The sequence below is a fragment of the Neodiprion lecontei genome, chromosome 6, assembly GCF_021901455.1.
Source record: "Neodiprion lecontei isolate iyNeoLeco1 chromosome 6, iyNeoLeco1.1, whole genome shotgun sequence".
NCBI classification, from domain to species: Eukaryota; Metazoa; Arthropoda; class Insecta; order Hymenoptera; family Diprionidae; genus Neodiprion; species Neodiprion lecontei.
Window position 1 is genome coordinate 19,994,567 of NC_060265.1, and position 22,444 is coordinate 20,017,010.

The 22,444-nt window shown below is 42.7% G+C and overlaps 3 protein-coding genes across 6 annotated transcripts in view; 1 reads left to right on the forward strand and 2 right to left on the reverse strand.

The window, feature by feature from the left end:
- LOC107223255 (tRNA 2'-phosphotransferase 1) overlaps positions 1–22,444 on the reverse strand; it is a 50,699-nt gene that overhangs the window by 4,033 nt on the left and 24,222 nt on the right. The gene's annotated exons all lie outside the window — the stretch shown is intronic.
- On the forward strand, positions 515–19,641 carry LOC107223239. Of its 2 annotated transcripts, none has more exons than XM_046743559.1 (4): positions 515–1,385; positions 9,742–9,824; positions 10,209–10,347; positions 15,330–19,641. In XM_046743559.1, exons 2-4 carry the CDS (start codon positions 9,749–9,751, stop codon positions 18,595–18,597), a joined length of 3,483 nt encoding a protein of 1,160 aa, XP_046599515.1. In that variant the 5' UTR covers positions 515–1,385; positions 9,742–9,748; the 3' UTR covers positions 18,598–19,641. The 2 variants fall into 2 exon arrangements, with proteins under 2 accessions (XP_046599515.1, XP_015518345.2); XM_015662859.2 differs by lacking the exon at positions 515–1,385 and adding an exon at positions 6,884–7,414.
- LOC107223246 lies at positions 18,788–22,218 on the reverse strand. Of its 2 annotated transcripts, none has more exons than XM_015662866.2 (3): positions 22,013–22,218; positions 21,715–21,816; positions 18,788–21,636 (listed from the first exon to the last, which is right to left on the reverse strand). In XM_015662866.2, the coding sequence occupies exon 3, from the start codon at positions 21,634–21,636 to the stop codon at positions 19,864–19,866; it is 1,773 nt and encodes a 590-aa protein (XP_015518352.1). In that variant the 5' UTR covers positions 21,715–21,816; positions 22,013–22,218; the 3' UTR covers positions 18,788–19,863. The 2 variants fall into 2 exon arrangements, with proteins under 2 accessions (XP_015518352.1, XP_015518353.1); XM_015662867.2 differs by having other exon boundaries at positions 21,898–22,021.

The window sequence follows — 22,444 nt, forward strand, 5'->3', positions numbered from 1 at the left end:
GTTCCCACCTGTGCACAAACTGTCACCTGCAGGAGTTTGTTTTACTCTGCTACACCGAAGAGCTGATACACGTCACTTCCGGGGTGCTAAAATGTACGCGAATTTCATTTTTAGTGTTTATTTGATGTAAATTTACCTCGAATGTGGAGAGGGGGGGTCGTCGAGATTCTTTTATAAATTTCACCTCCAGCAGCTTGCCCAAATTTATTTTCATATCAGGGTTGCTGGAAATGACTGCTGACGCACCGGCGTCATGAGCAGATAAAAATGTATCTATAAAAGAGCAAGATCGCTTCCGCGGGTCTCGGTTCGGTGAGAGGCCAGGATGCCGGGGAATTAGCAGCTTTGACGGCGTGAACGTGTTCCCGTAATGCGAGTAGTACGCAAAAGTAGGAACAAGGGTTTATCCCCCACCTCCGAGAAATCTTTGACGCCGCGGCTTGGGAAAGCTGTGGATACATTGGGGGCGTCCTGAGCATCCCGGCTCAGTTCAATTCCAACATCTGAAAGGACTTCAGACTCAAATATATAAGATTTGTGTCGAATGTGAGGCCCCGTCGTGTAACGTTAGAAATATCGGAGCCATGCTGTCTTATACACGTCGGAATACCGTCCGGGTATGCAAATAGGCACCTCATCAACGATTAAAATTTTCGCAGGCGTGGATATCGCTGATTGATACGAAACTGTAATCGAACAAATACTGACCTGATATTGCATATCTTGTGCAACGGAAACAAGCAACTGATTCGGCCAAACGAATCGCACTTTTTTGGTAAACGTGAAGTGCGAATGAAATGATTCACCTATAAGACAAATCACAACTATTAATACTTTGATGAATGATCGGTGATCCAGGATCGAAGATTGTTGGAATTGAAAGATACTGTTCCCCGAAGAAGAAAGGACGATATCAAAATCAGCAGAAGCGGAAGAAGAGAACCATTGCTTCGTTGTATCTCGATTCTAATGACTTGTGAACTGGTCGTAGAAACGAAAACAAGACTTTAGTTACAAGTTGATAATAAAGAACCGCATCCGGGCGAACATCAAGATTGAATAAGATTGACAAATTCTTCCGGTAGTGAAGAAGTATCAAGATTGGAGAATCCTGCAGTCCGACATATCATCACTTTACTGCTGCTATCCAAACGCACAAGAACGAAGAAAAATAAAAGAGGAAATTTTTGTTCCGGAGAAAAGTGATTCTCTCGACGGATATCATTGAAGGATATAAATTTCACGGACACAGAGATAGGAATCTAAAATGAATCGAAAGCTGAGGCGCACGAATAATGAAGAGCAAACCTGGACGCTACTATTCGAAGTATAATTATTGCCGCCAAACCGGAAGAACCGGAAGCGAGAACCGTACACTGACGAAGGTAGGAGGAAATCGGGAGAATGCTCGTGGTCCTTTGATATGTACCGTGAACCATAAGCCGGGAGTTGTGCGAAATTCTATTAACTTACAACGATTGGGATCATAGAGTCGATTTGCTCTCACCGCCGAAAGACGTATCGTATGTATTTGATTGCAAGCAGAAAAAAGACGCGTAGTTAACTTCCAATTAACTTCAGCGTATACGTAGAAGGATGTGTGTAATTCGTGGAACGTTTTTTCAGACGGTTTAAATGACTAATAATTATTCGTCGGTCCGACGGTATTTCAATTACAACTCCAAGTGAGGCTTGTTTTGTATCTTGATGTTAAGTGTACGGCGAAGAATGAGAATGGACAAACTATTGCGTCGCGATTCGATTCGTCCATCGATCAAAGTCACGTCAGTATTTGCGTCACGCGGTCGTCTTTGCGATACATAAATCGGTTGATCATGAAAAACGATTCGCCAGGGTGCAGGTTCATTTTTTCTTGCCACGAGTAATCAGTATCGCGGTCCTTATACAGAGACAAGTGCTGCATCGTTAGTCCATAATTACAAAGCAGGTCAGCGGTTTATACGTGCTCCTAGAACAGGACTTCCCGATAGAGCGTTGTAGGACCGTTATCAACGGTGATACCGAATTCTTTTCGGCATGGCATTGTTCCTTGGGTGTCGAGGCATGCAGTGTCGTGACGCGATGTGGCCTATTCCAACTCTCTGAACTAGATTCTCGCTATGTTCCAGCAAAAAGTTGATGAGGGACCACGCGAAAAATTGTTTCTCACCTCCGAGCGTTCGCTTTCTTTCTCTATTTTTTACCTCGTATTTTTGTTGTTGTTGTCCTTATTTTCGTTAGTTGTTTTTATTTTTTTCGGCACATTAGCGGCGTAGCCCATCGCTTAGTGCGTCCGATAAAAAATAATTGATACGTTGTGGTTGTTGACGAGGAAAGAAATTCATCTTCTATTTCGGCACAAGCGTTAGTCGATGTTCCGGGATCACGAGTTAATCACAATACTGACAAGATTTGAAATAACGGTGAATTGTATCGTCTAAACTGGTTTTGTGAACTGTGCGTATTATATATATATATACAAGCCTATGGGCTATACACGTGATTTCTTATTTCAAGGGCAAATCTACACAGCAAATTTCTTTCTCAACGGCTGACTAATTGTGAGAAGCAATTACTTTCGTATCGTGATTCGATCAATGGGACGCGGCCGAGAACCAGTTCTTATGACCAAGACGTCGGCCTTGGCACTCGCGTGTATGTTGCAGGGTGATTTATTTTTCAGAGAAAGAAGGAAGCTGCTAGGTATAGTCGATTCACACGGATCGCCCGCTTGTTTTGCCGGTTGGTTACTTGTCGATAGTTTATTTCTCGTTACAAAAGAAGCTATTCCAAGTCGTTGGTATAACGAGCTTGAAAGTAATTGCAGCATATAGGAGCTTAATCAGAGCATCGAGGATCCGAGGTGAATTACCCGAAATGATTAGTTGAAACGTCCTGCATCGCTTATTTAGTTAATTCGAAGCCGTTTTGCATTCAATGAAATCAGAGAAACAATCGTCTTCGGTACCAGACGAGAAGAAGAAAATGCTAATTCACTTAAGCCTTTGAGTCACACATTATTCTGCTGAGTCAACTTATATATCAAGATGGTACACCATGATTTTAAGGTCGTTGATTACGAATCGGAAATCGGATTACAAAAATTCAAGATGGCGGATCCAATATGGCAGATAAAAATTTCAAATTTGATCGAATCCGGTCATAAATCTCTATACAGGGATTTTCGGGGTCACTGATTGGATTCGCTATCTTGGATTTTGAAAATCCAATTTCAGATTCGTAACAAGTACCCCCAAAAATTTACAATTTATGTAAAACATGTATCTATGTGGAAGGGTACCTGTCTCGAAAATGAATTATTCTACCAATTTTTACGATGTTTTTCAAACAATTGCTTCTACCGATAATAATTTACATTATATCGCAATACTTACTCTTGAGTATTAAAAACATATCCATACACTATCAGAAATAGCAGAAAACCGCAAAGAAATATGTTGAAAAGTTCTCTAAATATACAAAAAAATGGATATAAAATAGGTGGTAGGAAGACTTACCACTATGACCGAAAGAGTTAACCTACTAGTCCGTAGGATACGAAAAAAATTATGCTTTATCCGAAAGAATACTATAATGAAGTATCGGGACGATAATGTCCGAAAGTTGATTCTTGCGTTCGAATAATTTATACTTAAAATCGATACTGTTACTTGGCACAATTAACACAGCTTATTATTAGTTGCGTGCGGGATACCTCTTTCAGTCGAGAAAACATTATACAAATAGATAAATTTTTTTGATTTCGGCCAGCGTTTGGTAGATTTATGAACCGCGAAATTCGTTTCGAGGAAATCATTAAGCATAAACATCGGCTACTAAGGACTTGCCAGGAAATAATTTGACCAGTTCTAAATGTGAGTAAAGAAAACAAAAAAAAATAAAGCTTGTAAAATTAAACCCTCGGCAGAATTTAAATTCAAAGCAGTTTTTTTTCGCAAAGTTTTTCGGTTCTGATTCACGGTTGGAGTTCGATAAATTATTGCGGTAAATTTCGTGGATTGACCCGAGACGTCGAAATTTAATTTCAACATGCAAACCCGCGACGAATTCCTAACACTAATTAGTGCAATATTTAGCGCAAAAAACACAGACGAGCAAAATAATTGCAGACTTCGTCTTTTACTAGTCGGGTAATTCTTTTTTTTCACTGACCCGCGCATCCCTCCTTAAAAACACGGGCAATGTTACGCCGGGTGACACAATCGCCGCTGTAAGAAAGTTCCGCTATGTCCCACATTATTCTTGCTCATAGTTGGGCGTTGTATACGTTTTGTCTTCGTGTCAATAAAGAACCATCATTAGCCGCAGTATATTCCTACGTTTTTTTTTTCTTTCTTTCTTTCTTTTATTCTCGTTTTTCTCGTTTTTATACACCGTCTAGTAATCGCGAACGATGCTGGTTCATACCGCGCACGCAATTGTCGTGATTCAAGTCGGTCGAATTATAAAAAACATTCCACAATGTTTTAGACTATTTGTATCGGTATGCAAGTTTCCGGTCGAATGAACTCCTTGACCATTTAGATTCCGATGCATCTTTTATACAGCTATAATCTTAAATACAGCATCGCATGTTTTCTAGCTTCGGTCAAAGAAATAAATCGTTTCATTGACACTCACCGCACATCATAATCTAGTGCTCAATAAGAAATTCTACATTTCACGGAACACGTCAAGGGTAACCCAGATAAACCGTTTTACTTTCAAATAACATACCAGTACGAACCATTATTCCGGTAAGCAATTATAGAAAAGATTTGATTAAAATTACCGTGTAAAAAACACGAGTTCAAGGTTTAGCCAGCCTTACTGCAAGAAATGTCTCCCGATTGCTTTGAGATTAAACGAGCTTTTCTCCCGAGCTACATTTACAATGAAATAAGATCACCGGCAAAAACATGTATAGTATCCCGGTAATTGAATTAAGGATACGCTGCTAATTACGACGGAGCTGCTCGTATGAACATTTCTAAAGACGGAAAGTAAAATGAGTAATTGGTGGGGGATACGATAATACCCAGGTATTGGATAACCGAGGCACGCTTCGGCGGTAGCGATGTAAACGATGACACGGCCTTTCGGTCTGAATTAAGATGTTTTACACGCGTAATTATTCTTTCCTAATTTACGGTGGTATTCGTAACACCGTGTGGTATAAGACGAGGTTTTTTTCGTCTTCGTTTTTTCATCTCACTCTCTGATATTTGCCCCGCGGGAGAAGAAGCCGCGTTACGAAGATGAAAATACCGTCGGTTGGTCACCGGGTGACGGGTTATTGCGATAGGTAGGGATTCCCGCCAGATCGTAACTGTACATCCTCGATTCAGCCTCAGCGCCAATCGTTTTCGTGTTTGTTTTTAGACGGTACAGTAGAGATACACCTCTTGATTAGGTATATTTTATTCCGTGAAGTAACGTTATAACCACGGAAAAACGGAGTTCTCAAAGTATTTAGTCGTTGCAGTTTTTGACGGACGTCATTCTTTAGTTCTTTTAACGGGAGTCGTACGTCTCCTGACTTTTGAACTATTGATTCAAATTCGGCAATGTTACGAGATGCTTTTCACGACGAGGACATGGGCATAGATCTGTGAAGGAATTTTACATTTTACTTCTGCTCTCTCTAGTTCATCTGTCCGTGCAGCACTCACGTGCGACAAAACATTAGACAATTATTCCCTTGTCCAATTTTATGCCTGTAGTCGAACTGGATTCTATGAAGGGATCGAGAATTGAATGGCTACGAATTTTCATCGTACTTTGGATGCAGACCATGACTCCGAGAACCCATTGATTCATTTCTTATACACAATTAGCTGCGTACACTGATGAACGAAATAATCATTGTTCAACATACAAATTTGCGTAACTTCTAGAACGTCATTTTGAAACTTTGAAAGTACTTCGAGAATAATGAAAATACTTGTTTTCATACGACTTTCTGGTTTCGCTAAATCGCGTTTAGAACACGGAAGACCCGCACTTTGAGGATGAATCGGCGGGACCCAGTGAATCGACATTTTGGAAATGAGAACAAAACCATTTGAAAAATCTCCCCTGAAGATTCTTGAGCCAATGACAGTGAGCACGAATGAAATAACATTCTTACTATGAAATAGAAACCAATCTGAATAAATTCGAATAACGCAGGCTAAGATATCGACATTTTGAAAAAAGGGTTTATGATTTGAACTTTCAAAACTGTTAAACTGTGGTGTTTATGATCCGATTGTAATGTTTGTGGGATGATTTTGCTAGCTGACTAAATCCCCGCAAATTGTCTGAAAAGCATTTGAAGAATCTAACATTGTACAAAATAATCTCAGTTATTTCAATCGGATAGAAAATGACCAAACGTTGTAACTATAAAACTCGTTCTCAAATTGTTGACCCTACCTCGTGCTATTCGAAGTTCTTCAGATTTGTTTTAATGACGTTGTTTCATTCGCGTTTGCTATCATTGGCGTAAAAAAACAGCGGAGATGATTTGGCAAACAATTTTCCTCATCTACTGACCTTTGATTCATAGTTAAAGTGTGAAAACGGCCTCTCGAAAGTTCTTCTGGTACCTTCTCTGACATGACTTCTGGTGCGCCGTAATCCAAGTATCCAGCAACCACATTCCTGAATCCGGGGGACCGTCGGGCCCCCTATCATCTGCTCGATCCCAGTGTAGCAGTAGTTCAAGGCCTCAGGAGGCTGGCGTGCATCTTGTGTTTGGTTTTGTTTCTCGGTCTGGGTACATGCGGCTCGTTCCACGTCCCGACTGGACCCGGGTTGGGGAAGGTAGCCACCGCTTAGCATACGAACGAAGGTTGTTCAACTCCGTGGTGAAGCAGTACGAGGAATAACGGTTCAAGTTCGGACTCTTAGCGTTCACCAGGAACATCGCGCGGCCGACCAGGTTACGGTGTAGCCACTGTCACAGTCGAGACCCAGTCAGCCGTTGAGTCAAAAGACGCAACGATCCTCCGACGTGATTTTGTGCGATTTTTTATTATCTTCAGCGTTCGTATAACATTACGCGATCGACTTGCCGTCGATCCTTAATTTCACACCAATTTCGGGAGATCGTATTGTAAGATCGACGAGTTGAGTAGAACCGCGTTTTGTCGCATAAATTCGTGCTTCTGTTTTTTCTTTACTTTTCTCCTCGTTTTTTACGTCTCGCACTTGCCGATCACAGGGTAATTTTTTTCGTACGGGTGAAACGGCCGTTCCGTGTTTATAGTTTGTGCTTGAATAATCTCGGTGATCGTGGATAATCGTAGCGTCGTTAGCCGCAGCGATACATCTCAATTCACCCGAATTTAAATCAGTATCGTACAAAGTATATAAAAACAGTGAAAAGTGGTTAAATGATCGTCTAAGAGGCTTTCCAAAGTTTTCATAGGTAAGAAAAAATAATTCAATCGATACCACTTGTACACGAAGTTGAACTGAACAGGGTAGGACCACCTCTGACCACCGCAATATATCCTGTATATGAAAGTCGAGAGTGCAAGTGTTTACTTATCATTTTGAACCTCGTAATTGTCGCTCAGGATATCTTTCTCTCGTTTTGTTCAAACACTGCACCACTCTCAACGTGTCGTCAAGTAGACGATTTTTTTAAGTACCGTAGAATGATAAAATCATCGTGGGAAGGCAGAAAAAATAGTGTCATGGTTTACCATCGATACAACGAAAGCATCGCTGTGAACAAACATAACTGACAATGAGTACAGCTGCGATATGTCGAAATAAAAAATTCAGAGGCTAGTGGAATGAAAAAAATGACCAATTGCGACATATTTCCAGTCCATTATTCACGAGAATTACTCGTTCAGCCATGACTGCGTTTCGTGACTATGCCTACTGTGCCCGTGAACTAGGTGTTTCGAGGTGCGTTGCATAGCTGGTCGAGTCGTGGTCAGAACACCGGGCCACGCTGTTTAATCGACTCCTGAGAACCTGTTTCCATGTAATGGGGTCACGAGCTGTCCTAATCTAGGCCGAAGAGGGCTCGATCAGCCTCGAGTCTTGCTCAACGTCATATTTATCGCGTCTCTAAAAAGGGTTTACACAATTTCCACGATTCGAAGCAGTAAGGCTGCAATTGTACCTGAAAGATAACCCACATCCGCGTTACTGGGAAGAACCTCGAGTGTTCTACACCCGTGATAAACTTTGTAGTTTGTTTCCATGCCCATAGTCGTGCCACAGATACAACGCGGTTACAGTAAGTAGAAAATTTTACTTCGATGCGAGAGCAACTCGATAGTTGAAGATTGCTGCGATGCATAATAGCTGAAATCTAGATCGACGATCCTCTTTATTGTGAATACGAAATCAAAAATCATCGATGCGCGAGAGGCCTCCTCGGTTATCGGAACATTTTCCGTTGTCCCAGTTACACAGATCCAAGGCTTCCGGGATGAATTATTTCACACAAATGCAAGGGAACCTCGGCCGTGATTATTCTGCGTATGTGTGCGTGTGTGTGTCTACCTCCGTATACGCGCATGATAGATAGACTCGCGGACGCTGGTGTGGCAGGTACCGTTAGGAGACACAAATATGAGCGAAAAAATCCAACGGTTTATTGCATGCATGTGTTTTACGAAATATGAACCCGAGGTGGATAACGGATTGCGTCATCATCGTAGAATGTCACTGGAGCTTTTTTGTTTTTATCTCTAACCGTATATATACATGTACCGTCATTCAAAATTATGCCGAATTAGTATTCTTTTGACACTTTTTAACGCCTAGAATGATATACGGACTTACTTACTTAATTCATGCTTAATTCAGATAAAAGGTGAGTCCAGCACTCGAGAATATTTTTCAGCCGAAGAGAGTAATCACAGAAATGATCACGATCAATAATCACCAACTTCTCATGATCTCGATCTCTTAAAATCAGCATACAAAGAAACTTTGCTAGTACGTTGTCAATTTTTAACATGATATATGTTATTGCCAATGGGACAATGGCGAGTAATTTCAATCTTTATAAGGATGGGCATATTAAGGTAATACACAGGAAGTATCGAGGAAAATCAAAAGAGGTGATAAATCTTGCGCAGCGTAAATTAGCACGAGTGTAATATATTCGAGAAGTGTGGACAGGTGAGCTGTTCGGTTATGTATTTATTCCGTCACCTCGTGGAATTGATTTTGGCATAACGAGGCATCGCGCCTTCAAGAGGTGGGCCATTATACACCGAGGACTATTATTAGCTTGATCTGTTAGTTATTTTCCGTCAGACGTGTATTAGCCATAGGCACGCACGAGTATGTTCGAATTTGAATGCATCATACGTCTTCGGCAGAACGACTTTACCATGCGATAGGATCCGCATACCAACTTTGTCCAGCCGATCACGGACAACTATAGGTATAATAGAGAACCTGTCGATGCCGCTATCAAGTTGCAAAGTGGCAGTACGAATTCGCATCAGGTAAAAGAACGGCGCGAACTTGCGTCATTTCTTCGTTTTTCAAATCCTCTAAATGCGTCCTTCGAATACGCCGTGCGCGCAGCTCGATTCGGGATTTCAAACGCGATTTCGCACTCCTTCAACAATGGGCAATCTATCAAGAATTTCTTCGAGCTATGCGCTTGAATAAAACATAGGGTTTCACCCTCGCTGTATAAGTTACATCGATTTATTTCCACCTCTTCGCTATATTACTGTAATCCCTAACGAGTCGCCCCATATTGTTCTGTTTCAGTGTAAAAATGCGGTTCAAATTATTGAAATTAGCGACTGTCCTGCTCATCGCGGGATCCAGCTATGGGAGACCTCAAAAGCTTGGTGAGTGGCATTAGAACTCTGTACGTAATACATGCTCCGCGCTACTGAACCAACAGCGCGAAGACGATTTTCTAACGTTGAATAAGTCGAGGAAGCATTACGTGATGTGGAAAACGCGCCGGTCGAACGGCGGATGTTACATCCTTTGACTGGCTTCTAAATACGGTCATCACGGCTGAAAGTTTTTAATCAGAGATTCCATGTAAACATGGGTTGCTGAGAAGCATTGTGAAATGTAATACTCGTCTATCATTACCGTGAAAGAATTAATATGCGAACGTTTATAGAACCCACAAACCAAACCGTTACTTTATTCGAGAAAATTTTATGGAAGAACAAACCGAATTCTAATCAAAACTGATCAAAATTTTTACTTCCTTACAGAGGTCTCAAGGAATCTTCAACCGGAAGTAGAAGACCTGAACACAGAAACATGGCGACCGGTGCAGCGCGGCGTGAATTTCGCACAGGAGCCGAAACCTGTCGTCAAGGATCTGCCTCAAATTGTCGAAGGCAATAGCAGGTACACGGAAGGAAGGCGCGCAACGCGCGGAAATGCTTATATTACGAATAACCTTTTTTACGAAGACCGTATTGTCCATGAAGACAAACGAGTTGGCGATAGAAACTATGAGCGATTAGATTTAGGGGACTTAGATTCCGAGTTATCCAGACTGTCTATGCCGAAGAGAAATTTGATCGGGCCGGAATCAGGCGGAAATTTAGCGACTGAGGGTAGAAGTAGTAGGGATGTAAGGATATCGTTTCGCAATGACGGTGATAGGATTAAAGGTAGAAATCCTTTCGATCACTTTGTGGAGACCAAAACTGCCGAAGCAAAACCCAACTTGGTAGATTATTCAGATATTATTGATGAGCATTCGAGCCTTCGGATCGATGAAGTTCCGATAGATGTTGAACCGAATTCGAATTTGGATAAAAGTGTTCCGCTTTTAGGGACTAAATTGTCTTCCAATACTGGTGAAAACACAGGTCAAATTTTATCGACGAGACGCTCGCGGGAGGATTCATTAGCGATAGGTTCAATTTTGTCTTCGAGCCGAACGACGCTGGAAAAACCAGAAACGAAGGTGGTAAGTTCTAGAAGACCTAGGCCACGAGTTGCTATTTATTCTCGGACCATTTCAGAAGGTTCTCGGCCGGTACAGCTAAACAGGGCGAAAGTTAGAAATTTTGTTAAAATTGTACCAACTTATGCGAGTCAAAAAATGTCTAGCAACAAACCGACGTATTTACAGAACAATCTTTATTCGCATCGCAATATCCACAATCAGGTTTCTAGTCGGAACTTGCACGATTCGCAAACTGGAATGAAGCATTTTGAAAGTGATTCAAACAAATCGGTGGTCACGTTTCACGTATTAACCGACCAAAGTACTCAAAAGAAATTTGGCAATAACAATTGTACAAAAAACCTGATCCGTATGAAAGCGCAGGCGAACCAGTCGCTACCTCATTTCACATTGAAAAGCGAAAATCGCAGGGCTGCCGAGCAGGTACGTAGAAAAAATAAACCGAAGAGCAATGTCAAAGTGAAGGTAAATTCGATTCAAAGTGTATCGGACTTGAATCTTAAGAACTGGCCAAACGATAACTTGCAAAATATCGAGGATTTGTACAATTACGAAAAGTATACGTCCTTCAACGACGGACATGACAGTTTGGAAGTGCAGGAAACTACCGATGGTTCCGCGCTTCATCAAAATGCGCCCAACTTCCATGTCGTAAAGAAGAAACCTGGAAACAAACCATCGATTTTGGAAGCGGATATGACGAACATTCCCGACCCTGTGTCTTATGTAAATCTCGAACAAAATGCACAAGAAGTAGTTCAGTGGCAACAGATTCCTCCGTTTACCTTTGACAAGAGTGACTTTCTAGTTACAGAAACAAATGAAAATGAATCGAATACGTTTGATCCAATTCCTGAAGGCCTGGAACCGAATCGACCGATAAATCTTGGACAGGATAACGGAGAGAGTACAAATTTTTACGGGTACATTGATGGAAAACCATCCGTGCCAGTTATGCAAAATTACAATGATTTCGCCGAGGGTCAAGTAAATTACGAAAATCAGTATCACCAGCTGTTTCTCCAAAATTTAAATTCAGAAGCGACGCAGAACAACTTTTATCCAACAGATGTAACGAGGCCAACAAGTGAAACGGTTGGAAGCGATGGGGCTTACGTAGATTATCAAACCGATCCCGCTAACGTTCCAAACTTCTCCAAGAAGCCGTATTACAATCCGACATCAGTCGTCTCGCAAAATACCGTCGTACACATCCTGAATACCGGTAAGAAACGACCGAATGTCACCGTGACGGAAATGAAAGAACCGGAGAATCCTGGCACGTCATTGAATCTCCAAGATTCGAAGGATGACCAAAAGAACGATTCAGCGTCGGCACCGAACGTCCATATAATGTTCACCATGCAAAAAGACGAGATCGAGCAAAACGGGATGCAGCCCGGAGTGTCGGTGGATCATCAGATTCCGGAAGTGACGTATGACGAGGGCAGCAATTGTCCGACGGTAACGATCAACTCTTACACCAGGATAAACAACACCGTCCAAGGCAAGGAGGGCTGTACCGATCTGAACATCGTCATAAACTCGCACGTCCAAAACACGAATGTATTCAAGCACCCGCCACCCTCCACCGGAAATTATGGATCAGCGACCAAGCCGCCTAGTGAGCGTTACCCAGGAAGCGGTCTGAACCCGGGTACTTACGCTCCTCCTTCAGGCGGTTATGGTTCTTCCGGCGGAGGTTACGGCACGTTTCCTTCCGGCAGTGGGCAGTACCCGGAAGGATTGCTCGAGCAAAGTGATTATCAAAACGTTCCTCTCGACGATGGTCAGAGCCTTCAAGGCGTGCTGCAAGACGGTCAGTACGATCAGCAATTCCCAGGGACGGCGACTTTTGAGGTCTTCCAACAGACTCAAATCAACGTTGGCTCCCAGAACGATGTGTCAGACGCAGAAGGTGCTTTCGAACCAGATACTCCAGGTGACTCTCCCAGCCCAGGTGATAGTTTAGCTGAAGATCCCTCTGCTCCTGATGCTGGAGTAGCGGATAGTCCTTTGAATCCTGGTGCAGCACCGGGAAGTCTTGCGGATGAAGGAGTTGCGGATGATCCAGGTGGTTCAGGAGTGGCAAGTGACCCTGCGGTGGGAGGTGGAATCCCATCTATTCCTTCTCTAGGTGGAATTCAGGCACCGTTGGGGGATGAGGAGATTCCAGCCAATGTGGCGGCGGATGCTGGTCCGGAAAACGCGGCTGCGGATGTTCCGATATCCTCAGGAACCGGTGGCTCTTCCGGAATACAATTACCCGCCGTCGGAAATCCGTTGTCGGGTATAACAGGTCAGCTTTCGGATGCTGTTGGGAATCTCGGCTCGCAAAACGGGAATGGAGGGCTTGGCCCAGGATCCGTTCTCGGTGATGACGATGACGACGATGACGATGACGATGACGACATGATGGACCTGATGCCCTTCAGTATTATGGAGTCTATAACTTCGATGATTCCCTATTTTACATTTTTGAGTCCGTTGAATTATGGTTTCTTCAGCATCGCGATGACGCCTCTCGCCGTTGCTGCGGCCGGTATTTTTGGGCTGGCAGCGTTTTTCATTCCCTTTGCATTTCCAACCGTTTTAGGTTACGGACGGGCAACTAATCGGGTTAAGATCAAAGTCAGACCCACGCTTGAGGACATGGTCAAACAGTCGATTCATAAGTACAATAATTGGAACGAGTGGAAGAGCAGACGAAAGAAGCGAAAAAGATGAATTTAAAAGATAGGGAAAGCGCAAGCTGCATCGTTAAAAGTGAAATGGTCGCAGGACTTTGACATCCTGTGAAAGTAGTACACAATTACGTAGGTGTACGGTATAATCTCGAAATGCATCGCTGCTCTCAAAGTCTTTAATTAATATTTTAGGTTAAGGAAATGCCTGCGTAACTTTCTAAGTGTACTACACAATAATCAAATTTTAGAGTACTTCATGACGCTGTGCTACTGAAATTAATTGTACAATAAAATTCTATTCTACAAGTCCACCGTCCCTCTTCCAAGCCCGTATAATTACTTGACCATGGCTAAATTTAATGTCTTTATAATTAAATTTCATTCCTCTATAAAATTATACCATTACCATGTAATTCCAGTTGAAATTACTTCCCTGTACTGTAAACTCGATCATTCGATCAAGTCCCAGCAGTCTTTGTGGGTCAGTAATTCCTATTGCCATACCAGTACGATATCGAGTATATTATCGTCTTGACACTATAACTTCATTACCTAAGAAAATCATTAAAAAATAACGGTATCGATCCGTACATAATTAGATTTAACGCACCATGACGTCTGTGTGCATCACAATTCTCGCACATCGTGTGTCGAAGATGTAATTACGTTTTAATGCGTGTTTATAAGTGTAATATTCTCGATTACTAGCATTTAGAACGCTCGTTTCACGTTGTAAATTAGATCGTTTCCGTCTTCAATGATCCTTGTGACCTGATAAATTTCACAGTCAGTATCACAATTGATCAAGTTATTCACAGAATTTCTTTACACGACAGGACAATGACTAAACTCGTCGTATACCCGAAAATTATTCTCAATAGCCTGTCAATAATGGTAAGCCCGAAGTCTACTAGGTCAGTTTTTTCTACGAATGTCTGATACGCACAATTATAGAATGTACCGCGGCATTAGAAGCTGGAAATATGCGCTGATCTACTTTTACACAGAGTGTGATTGACCGATTATTACAGTGGTGAGTACTTCTACTCAAATTAGGTATCCAGAGGTTTTCGCTAGGAATTCGTTATTGGTGGAATTATAATTAAGTAATAAAATGCTACGCCTAGTTTTTTCAAGCGTACAAATGCACATCAGGCGTAGGTGCTCGAGATTGTTGTGTAACGGCTGTTCGATATAATTTTCATAAGATAGTATTACACTAGCTTAATTGTTGAATTTATTATTCATTTCTTCAATGTTAATTAGAAATTTAATTACGCTACAATTTTATAACTTGGCTACTTGGTCCTCGTAAGAAAGGTAATTTGTGTAAAACTAACATGATTTCATTGTCAGGTACAATTTAATTAATGCTTTTACCGTACGCTCTTTTGGAGAGGCTGTTATTACAAAATGAGCTCGGGTTGAATCAGTTGGAGTTTATAGTCGATAGTGAAATTATTTTAATTAATTTTATACTGAAGTTTCTATATCACATAGAAGGTACCTAATAAATGGTCATCGACCAAATAGTAATTTAATGTTTAGATAAAAAAAACAACATGTATTATAGAACGATCTTTACGTTTGAACAAATAAACGGTTATCCCGATTATTAGAATTTTGTTCCTTTGCCGCCCGAAGTAGTAGGTAATCAAAATAAAATTCAACACAGGCCCCGCAGATGAAAAGTGCGCTTTACTTACGAGATTATTTTATTTCAGAATCGATGTTTCGAAGTCTCACCGGGATGCTACAGACCTTCCTGACATGAAGCAGTCTTTGAGAACTGTGGCAACGCAGTTACTCAATGTGACTGATCCTAATGAATCTCCAAAGACGACGGTCGACCTGAAGAACGAAGCTGGCAGGACGAGCGCGCCGAAGAGGCTCGTTACCGTCGGAAAGATCGGGAAATTTGGAAATACAGCAAGCACTGATGCGAAGTCAAAAACGGAGGACCCGGACCTTCTTATAAAGGAGATAAACTCGGAAATAAGTTCCATGGAGTCTATCGGCGTCAGTTTTGGGCGACCTATGAACTCGAAATTTGGTTATTTCGAAAGTAGCCACCCGGGGCTTGCAATGGCCGTGACAGATGAGGAGTTGGAGAAGGAATTGTCCTCGAGACGAGACGTGATTGGCTACAAAAACCAGCTAACCACCCCCGGCGGAATATCGACCTGGATTCTCTTGAACCCACCAACGACAACGCCGAAATCTGTACAGCAAGAGGCGAAGAAACCTGTCGACACAGTCAACAAATTCGCCGCCAAGCCGACGTCTTCTATCGAGAAGATAAAGGTTGATCAACAGGGCCAGAAGAAACCGATTGCAATAGTAGAAAAGGTAATGCCAACAGAGTCCTCAGGAAAGTTGGCGACAAATAAGGTTAAGCCCGCTCCGAGTAACTCTAGAAATGTTCCGAAAACGACAACTGCAAAACCGCAAGTGGCGCAGACGACACCTAAGAAAGCGACTGTCAAAGCTGGGCAGTCTGCTGCAGAAGTTACCACCCCGAAGACAGCTGTGATGACGTCAACACCAACTCCAACCGTGGAAAAGAGCAACTTCCCCACAACGGAAAAAGTACTGACAGTGACGAAGAAAATTTTCCAAGTCCAAAGAACAACCCAGCAAAAGTTGGCGACGTCTACGACCACCGTTAGGTCAACGCCAAAAATACCGAAGGGAAATCTGAATCGAACCAGATTTCCAGCCAGAACTACGACAGCGAAACCGGCGAACAAACCTGAAACAGTATCCACAACTAGGATTGAGAAGGTGACGTTTAAGCCGGTTCAAATGATACAAACGCCGAAGGATGAGACGATAATAGAGAGGCCCACCTTTGTAGCGAAGATAAAGACGCCTGTCCCTGTGGAAATGCCGAAAAGCACTCCGGCGCCAGCTCCGAAAAGCACAACACCGGAGATCAGAGAAACGACGACGGTTCCAAAGACTGATTTCACGGGGTCTGATCTCGTTGAAGTTCCCGTCCAGACGAAACCTCCGATAACGAAGATAAACAACGTCTTAAAGGCTCAGATGAAGAAACCAATCGACGAAGCAACAAAGATCGAAGATCCAGTCTTGAAGAGTAAGAAACAGAGCGCTGACGAGAAAGTTGATGCCTTGAGTGATCAAGCTATCTCCCAGGCACTGAACAATTCTCAGATCGATCTCAAGTTTGACTTCAATCCTGAACTGACGAAAATTGAAATAAAGTCTCCACCAGAAGAGCCGTTATTGAGCACGACTACGAAAAAACCGAGAAGAAGTTCACAAAAGCGGCGAAGAAACAAGAACAAGGCGAAGCGACGTAGGCCTTCCACCTCGACCACGGAAAGCAGTGAAGTTACGACGGAACTAATCGCCAGTGAAACAGCTCTTCAAGAATCCAAGGTGGAGCCTGAGACGAAGGAAGTGAACGCGACGAAAACGAAGAAAAAACAAGTCGAGAAACCGATCGGTACGCAGATTTATAATTACTTGAGCCGAGAAATCATGCCAAGCTTCGGAGTTGTGTCTTTGGTTGGTCTGGGACTGGGATTAGCTTCTTATTTCCTGTATCCGTTCGGAGGTGGAATTGCACGCAGAAATTACGAGGTCGAGCCGAATTACAAATACAACCTTGGCGAATATGGCGGCAACTATGGCCAAAGTGAGGAAGAAGTATTCTCTAAGGTCATTCAAGGTATGACGAATCACGAGGCAAAGTATGGGGGCGCCAAGGATTACGACAATTATTATCGATACCAGAAGTTTGGAGGTCCCGCTATCACTGACACGAAGCTGACGAAGAGAATTGATCACAGATATCCCACGTCTTCATCCGAACTGTCGTATAAACCGCTCGAAAATAACTACGACATGAAATATAAAAACACTGAATTCAAGTATCCCGAAGTTTCGACGACGGCAAATTATTTCGAACGACAAAAGCAGTCTGGCTACACCGTATCGGCTGACGGAGAGCCGGATCGTCAATTTGTTGTCGGTAGCGTCCCTAAGGAGTACGGCTACGTCGAAAGCCCAGTTGTTGGCCAGAAGACGCCAACATACGGTGGAAACGGAGACAGCCAGACCCAGTTTGAGCAGGACGTTGCACAGAACTACGCCTTTCCAAAAAATTCAGCAAATATTCCTCCGTTGCAATCGTACGGACAACCGGAAGCGTTGCCCTTGAAGAGCGACACCAATTACGAGGAGATCGAGATCACGCCTACGGCAGTCGCGGTCGAACACGGTCCCAGAGCTCTGAAGGTCAAAAGGTCGATAGACGAAGAACACTCGCGTGCACATCCACGATTCCGAAGGGAGTCCGTTATCCAAGTGATACCACCTAGCGGTACCCTAGCAGTTACCGAAAAAGAGGAGAACTTGAGCAACGAAATATTCGACATCCTAGACCTGATGATTCCGGGCAAAGGCGAGGCTCGGAATGTCAAGGACCACACGATGTCGAACGCTATTGACCACGACGAGAAGATCGAGAAGAAGAGGGAGGGAGAAAAGGCAAAGATAGGCGACAGTACCACGGAGAAAATTGTGGAACACGAGGGCGAGAAAACCAGCGAGAAATTGGTGTCACCGACCGTCATACCGACGATGAGTCCCACGGAGACATCATCGAGCATTAATTCGCTCTCGACAACCGCGTCGCAAGAGGCTAAAGTGATTACCACGACACCAGCTGCGTTCAGCGAAGAAGCACCGACCGAATCACAGACCAAAGATGAGTCGACTGACGATACGGCAACGGAAACTGAGGGACAGGATCTCGAAGAGGCGACTGTAGAGTGGATAGATGCAGCGACGACTACCGAAAAGGCGGACAAACCGGAAGAATCGGGCTTCAACGTATTCGAATTCGTTAGGAAGGTCGCGGAAATTAAGTTCAGGTTGGGATTGACCATACTGAAACATGCGAGCGAAGGATTCGCGCGATATTTAGGCGGTGTTCAGAAGAGAATCAATGGCGAGGAATGATCGCCATGTGATACGGAGAGGAGAAGCAGACTGTGGGTCGAATTAACATTACACGTACTATTATAGTGAAATCACTTTGAAACTAATAATGATTTTATTCGCGTTGGACTTATTATTGATGAGTATTTGTCACGGTAATCATGCGAGTAGTTAATCGGCATAGAGTAATTATAATCGGTTTTTTTTTGCCATCGTGAACTTATCGAATACAAGTCACAGCGACGATGTGGCATTACGGTGTAGTTTTATTATTTGTAAAAGATGAGCTCGAGCATCGATCCGATTACTGTGCTTGAGTTCATTTTGTAACAAGGCCATGAATTTTTCAATATCTTTTTCAAATGAATATCTAAACCAGGCTCATTTCAATCAGGCAATGGGAAATTCTGGCGTTCAAGCTCTCTTTGTTTGTAAGAAACTTTGAAGAGGAAAAATTAAAAATTTCTTATCGACGAATAACAAATTATACATTTTCACATAGTATATTATGATATAGGTATATATTTTACCCGCAAACGTTATTAACTTCATTGAAATTACATACACCTACATGTATATGTATAGAAAATTTAAGATGATATTGTACCTACAACGCATTTTCCTACACTTTACTTTCAAAAAGGGAAGCATATGGGGTTGAAGCGTTATTCTTAAAAAATAATTTATTGCAATATATATAAATAAATGTATCCATTGTAATGGAATTTTACTCAAATATCGTATGTAAATAAAAGAATTAAATCTTTCACGAATCGATTTCACGAATATTTTCGCACCTTTTATTGTCATAATAATGTTGCTTAAAAAACTACCAATATACGAGTTATCATTACTGAAACTCTAATTCAAACTTTTTGTTAAAACTACATTGGCAGTTATCTACCAATAAAGTCAGTCGGATAAAATACGAAAATAATATAAGAACAAAGCGAAAATGATGAATAAGATGAAATAAGTTACGTAATAATTTATGATATAAAAAAACTCAGCTACCAACACTTATGATGATAATGAGGCGGACATTGCGTGAGGTGATATACTTTATGTAAAAAAAATGTCTTATGTTATTGTAGATAAATCTTAAATAGCTAATTAAAGTTGAATGCAAACATTGTTGCTCTCAAAACAGCGAGAATTTGAGACCCCCAGCAACATACGTATAATATACCTGGCGTTTAAAATCTGAAGAATTGATTGAATTTGAATTTTGGCCTGTCTTTTGGGCGATAATTATCTCGACCCGATTGGATTTGCACATAGTAGCTACTACATTCGTAATTTTCTGAATTTTCTTCGGTTGCTTAGCTTATTGATAAAATCGTCTTTCAGTTCAAAGATCGACGATTTCAACGTGTTTTCGAATTCTTCAGCATTAGCGGCACGTTTTTTTCTCCCCAGCATCATCGGTATCATCATCGCCATTGTCGCCGGCAACATGCCGGCTCCGACAGCTGCCAAAACCGCCGAATTCGACGGCTGCTTGTTACCAGCATTGCGAATCGGCCTCTTGGTCAATACGGGGGAACCGATTGTCTGTTTCGTATTTTCGTATTCTCTTTGGCTCTGATCGACGGTCTTGAACGTCTTCTCAACCTCCAAAAGGCCTCCGTGGGACGTCGTGGTGTTAGTACCGTTCACCGAAGGCAAAACTGTTAATCTGACTTGACGTCTTGACGACATCACTGCCACAGTTGGATCCGGACCATTTTTCTCACGATTAACATTGGTCAAGGTCTGAGGCTCAGCATTTGTCGCTGATATTTTGATCGACCTTTGACGAGATTTGGTGTATCCTCGATTCGTCGAAAGCAGAACCCACTGTCCGTCACCATTGGCGGGATGGGTGGGTGGATGATCGGTGGAGTACTGATAGTGAGAAAAATGGGGTCTGTCGAAGGACGATGAAGGTTGCGGAAAGTTCGACGGTCTGTTATTCAGCTCCTCGTACTTCGGAGGAAATTCGTACTTGTGACTGTTCCAGCCGGTCGTCGTTTGCTCGCGATTGCCGTCTCCAAACCTGTCCAAATTGTAGGACGGTTTCGATATCTGCGGCTTGTCCCAGTTGCTGGGAAAATTCGATGGTTTATCGTCGGTGATGATGTCCGGAGTCTGTTTGAAAGAGTCCGCGTATTTGTCCCAGGGTTTTTCCGGAGGCCACTTTTGGGCGTAGCTAGGCCTGTCTTCGAAATCGTCACCGTTATCGAAGTAAGACGGTCGCGAGGGTTTGTTGGGCTTCGGACGGTCGGATTCGAACCACGGTTTCTTGTTACCAGCGTTGTCTGGGTAGTGAGGCTTCGACTTTTCGTACCACGGAGCGTTATCGTCGTTGTACGACGGTCTCTGTTGCCAGGGTCTGTCCACGCTTTGAGGCTTTTCCCAAGGCCGATGATCCGGCCAAGGTTTTTGCGCGTCTTGGTTTGCTTGCCACTTCGAAATCTTACTCTTGGACCACGGGATCGCTTCCAGGGTAACCCAGCCGGTTCGATCGTCGTAAGAATTACCGCCACCCCACTGTTTGTTCCTTTCAAATGTGTCGTTGGCGTTTTCGTCACCTTGGGGATGATCAAGTTTCGAATTACTGTACACTGTCGTATTTTCCTTGGCGTTGATTTCCGACTCGTCAGCCACCGAATCATGAACTTCAAGTTGGAAAGGCTCGACTGGAGGTTCAATAACCGTGAACGGGTATTTGTAATTTTTCTCAGTCGTGCTTTTTATCTTCGTAGCGTACTCTTCGAGGAATTTATTCAGCACATCCGGGTTGAACGTCGATGTTTCGACGAACGAATTCCTGCGCTCGAATTTCGAATTATCTTCTCCGTAAATCGAGACGTCGTCTTCGAGTTTCGAATTAACCTCATGCCACGGACTTTTTGTTACGGCAATGGGGTCCTGGGATATTTTTAAATTGGCGTTCTTAGTTTTGAAAAGATCGGAAACACTGTAATTCGTTTTCGCAAGGAATCTAGTGTCGCCCAAAGATCCGTCCACGATTAGACCGATCAAAAGTAACGAAACCGCAAATTTCGACCCTGACATCTGTAACAAATGAAGTGAAATCAGCATTTCCTGTAACTTACTACGCGTTGAATGATAACGCCAAGTGAAGTAACTTACGTTCACCCGATTTCCCTCCACTGGTTACGAGCACGGTTGTTTAAGTGTAAAATATTCAGGATAACCAGTTTACTGTCTCAGCAGATGTCTCATGATGACGTTCTGCATAAATTGGAATAAAGTATACAAATTAATTAAAATCAAAGACTACTTTGGAAGAAATCCTCCTGTACTTGTCCATACCGTTACTAGATATACTGATTCTCCGCAAAGAAGACAAAGTTCACAACGGTTAGTCACTTCGAACGAGGCACCAAAAAATATCATCGGTCAGTCAATCGTGAAGAGTGTAACATACCGTGAAAAGTGTCCTGCGTGAACGTGTTTTACATGGTAGTGGTCAGCTTTCCAATAAATGCAGTGCAACGGAGTATAATAACTGTTCGCTGCACACTGGATGCCAAACAGCAAACTCGAAGCACGTTTTAATATTAATTATATAAACAACAAAATCGCGCGATCGAAACTGGATCTTCGGCAATGGCCTTAACTGTTCAAGGTCCGAGATGGTTCTGGGCTGGAGTTGGTGGCCTCCTTCGCTATTTAATCGGGATCCCCACTTCGAAGGCTGGTCCATTTTTCCTCTCTCTCGTTCTCGCGGTCAGCGTCACTCCAGATCTTTGTCTTATTTCGCAGTGTTATCGTCCGGAGAAATGGAAGCAGAATCCTCCTACCTCCGCGATATTCGCGATAATGTGACAGAGACGTGCGCTCGTATATCGCGCGCCAA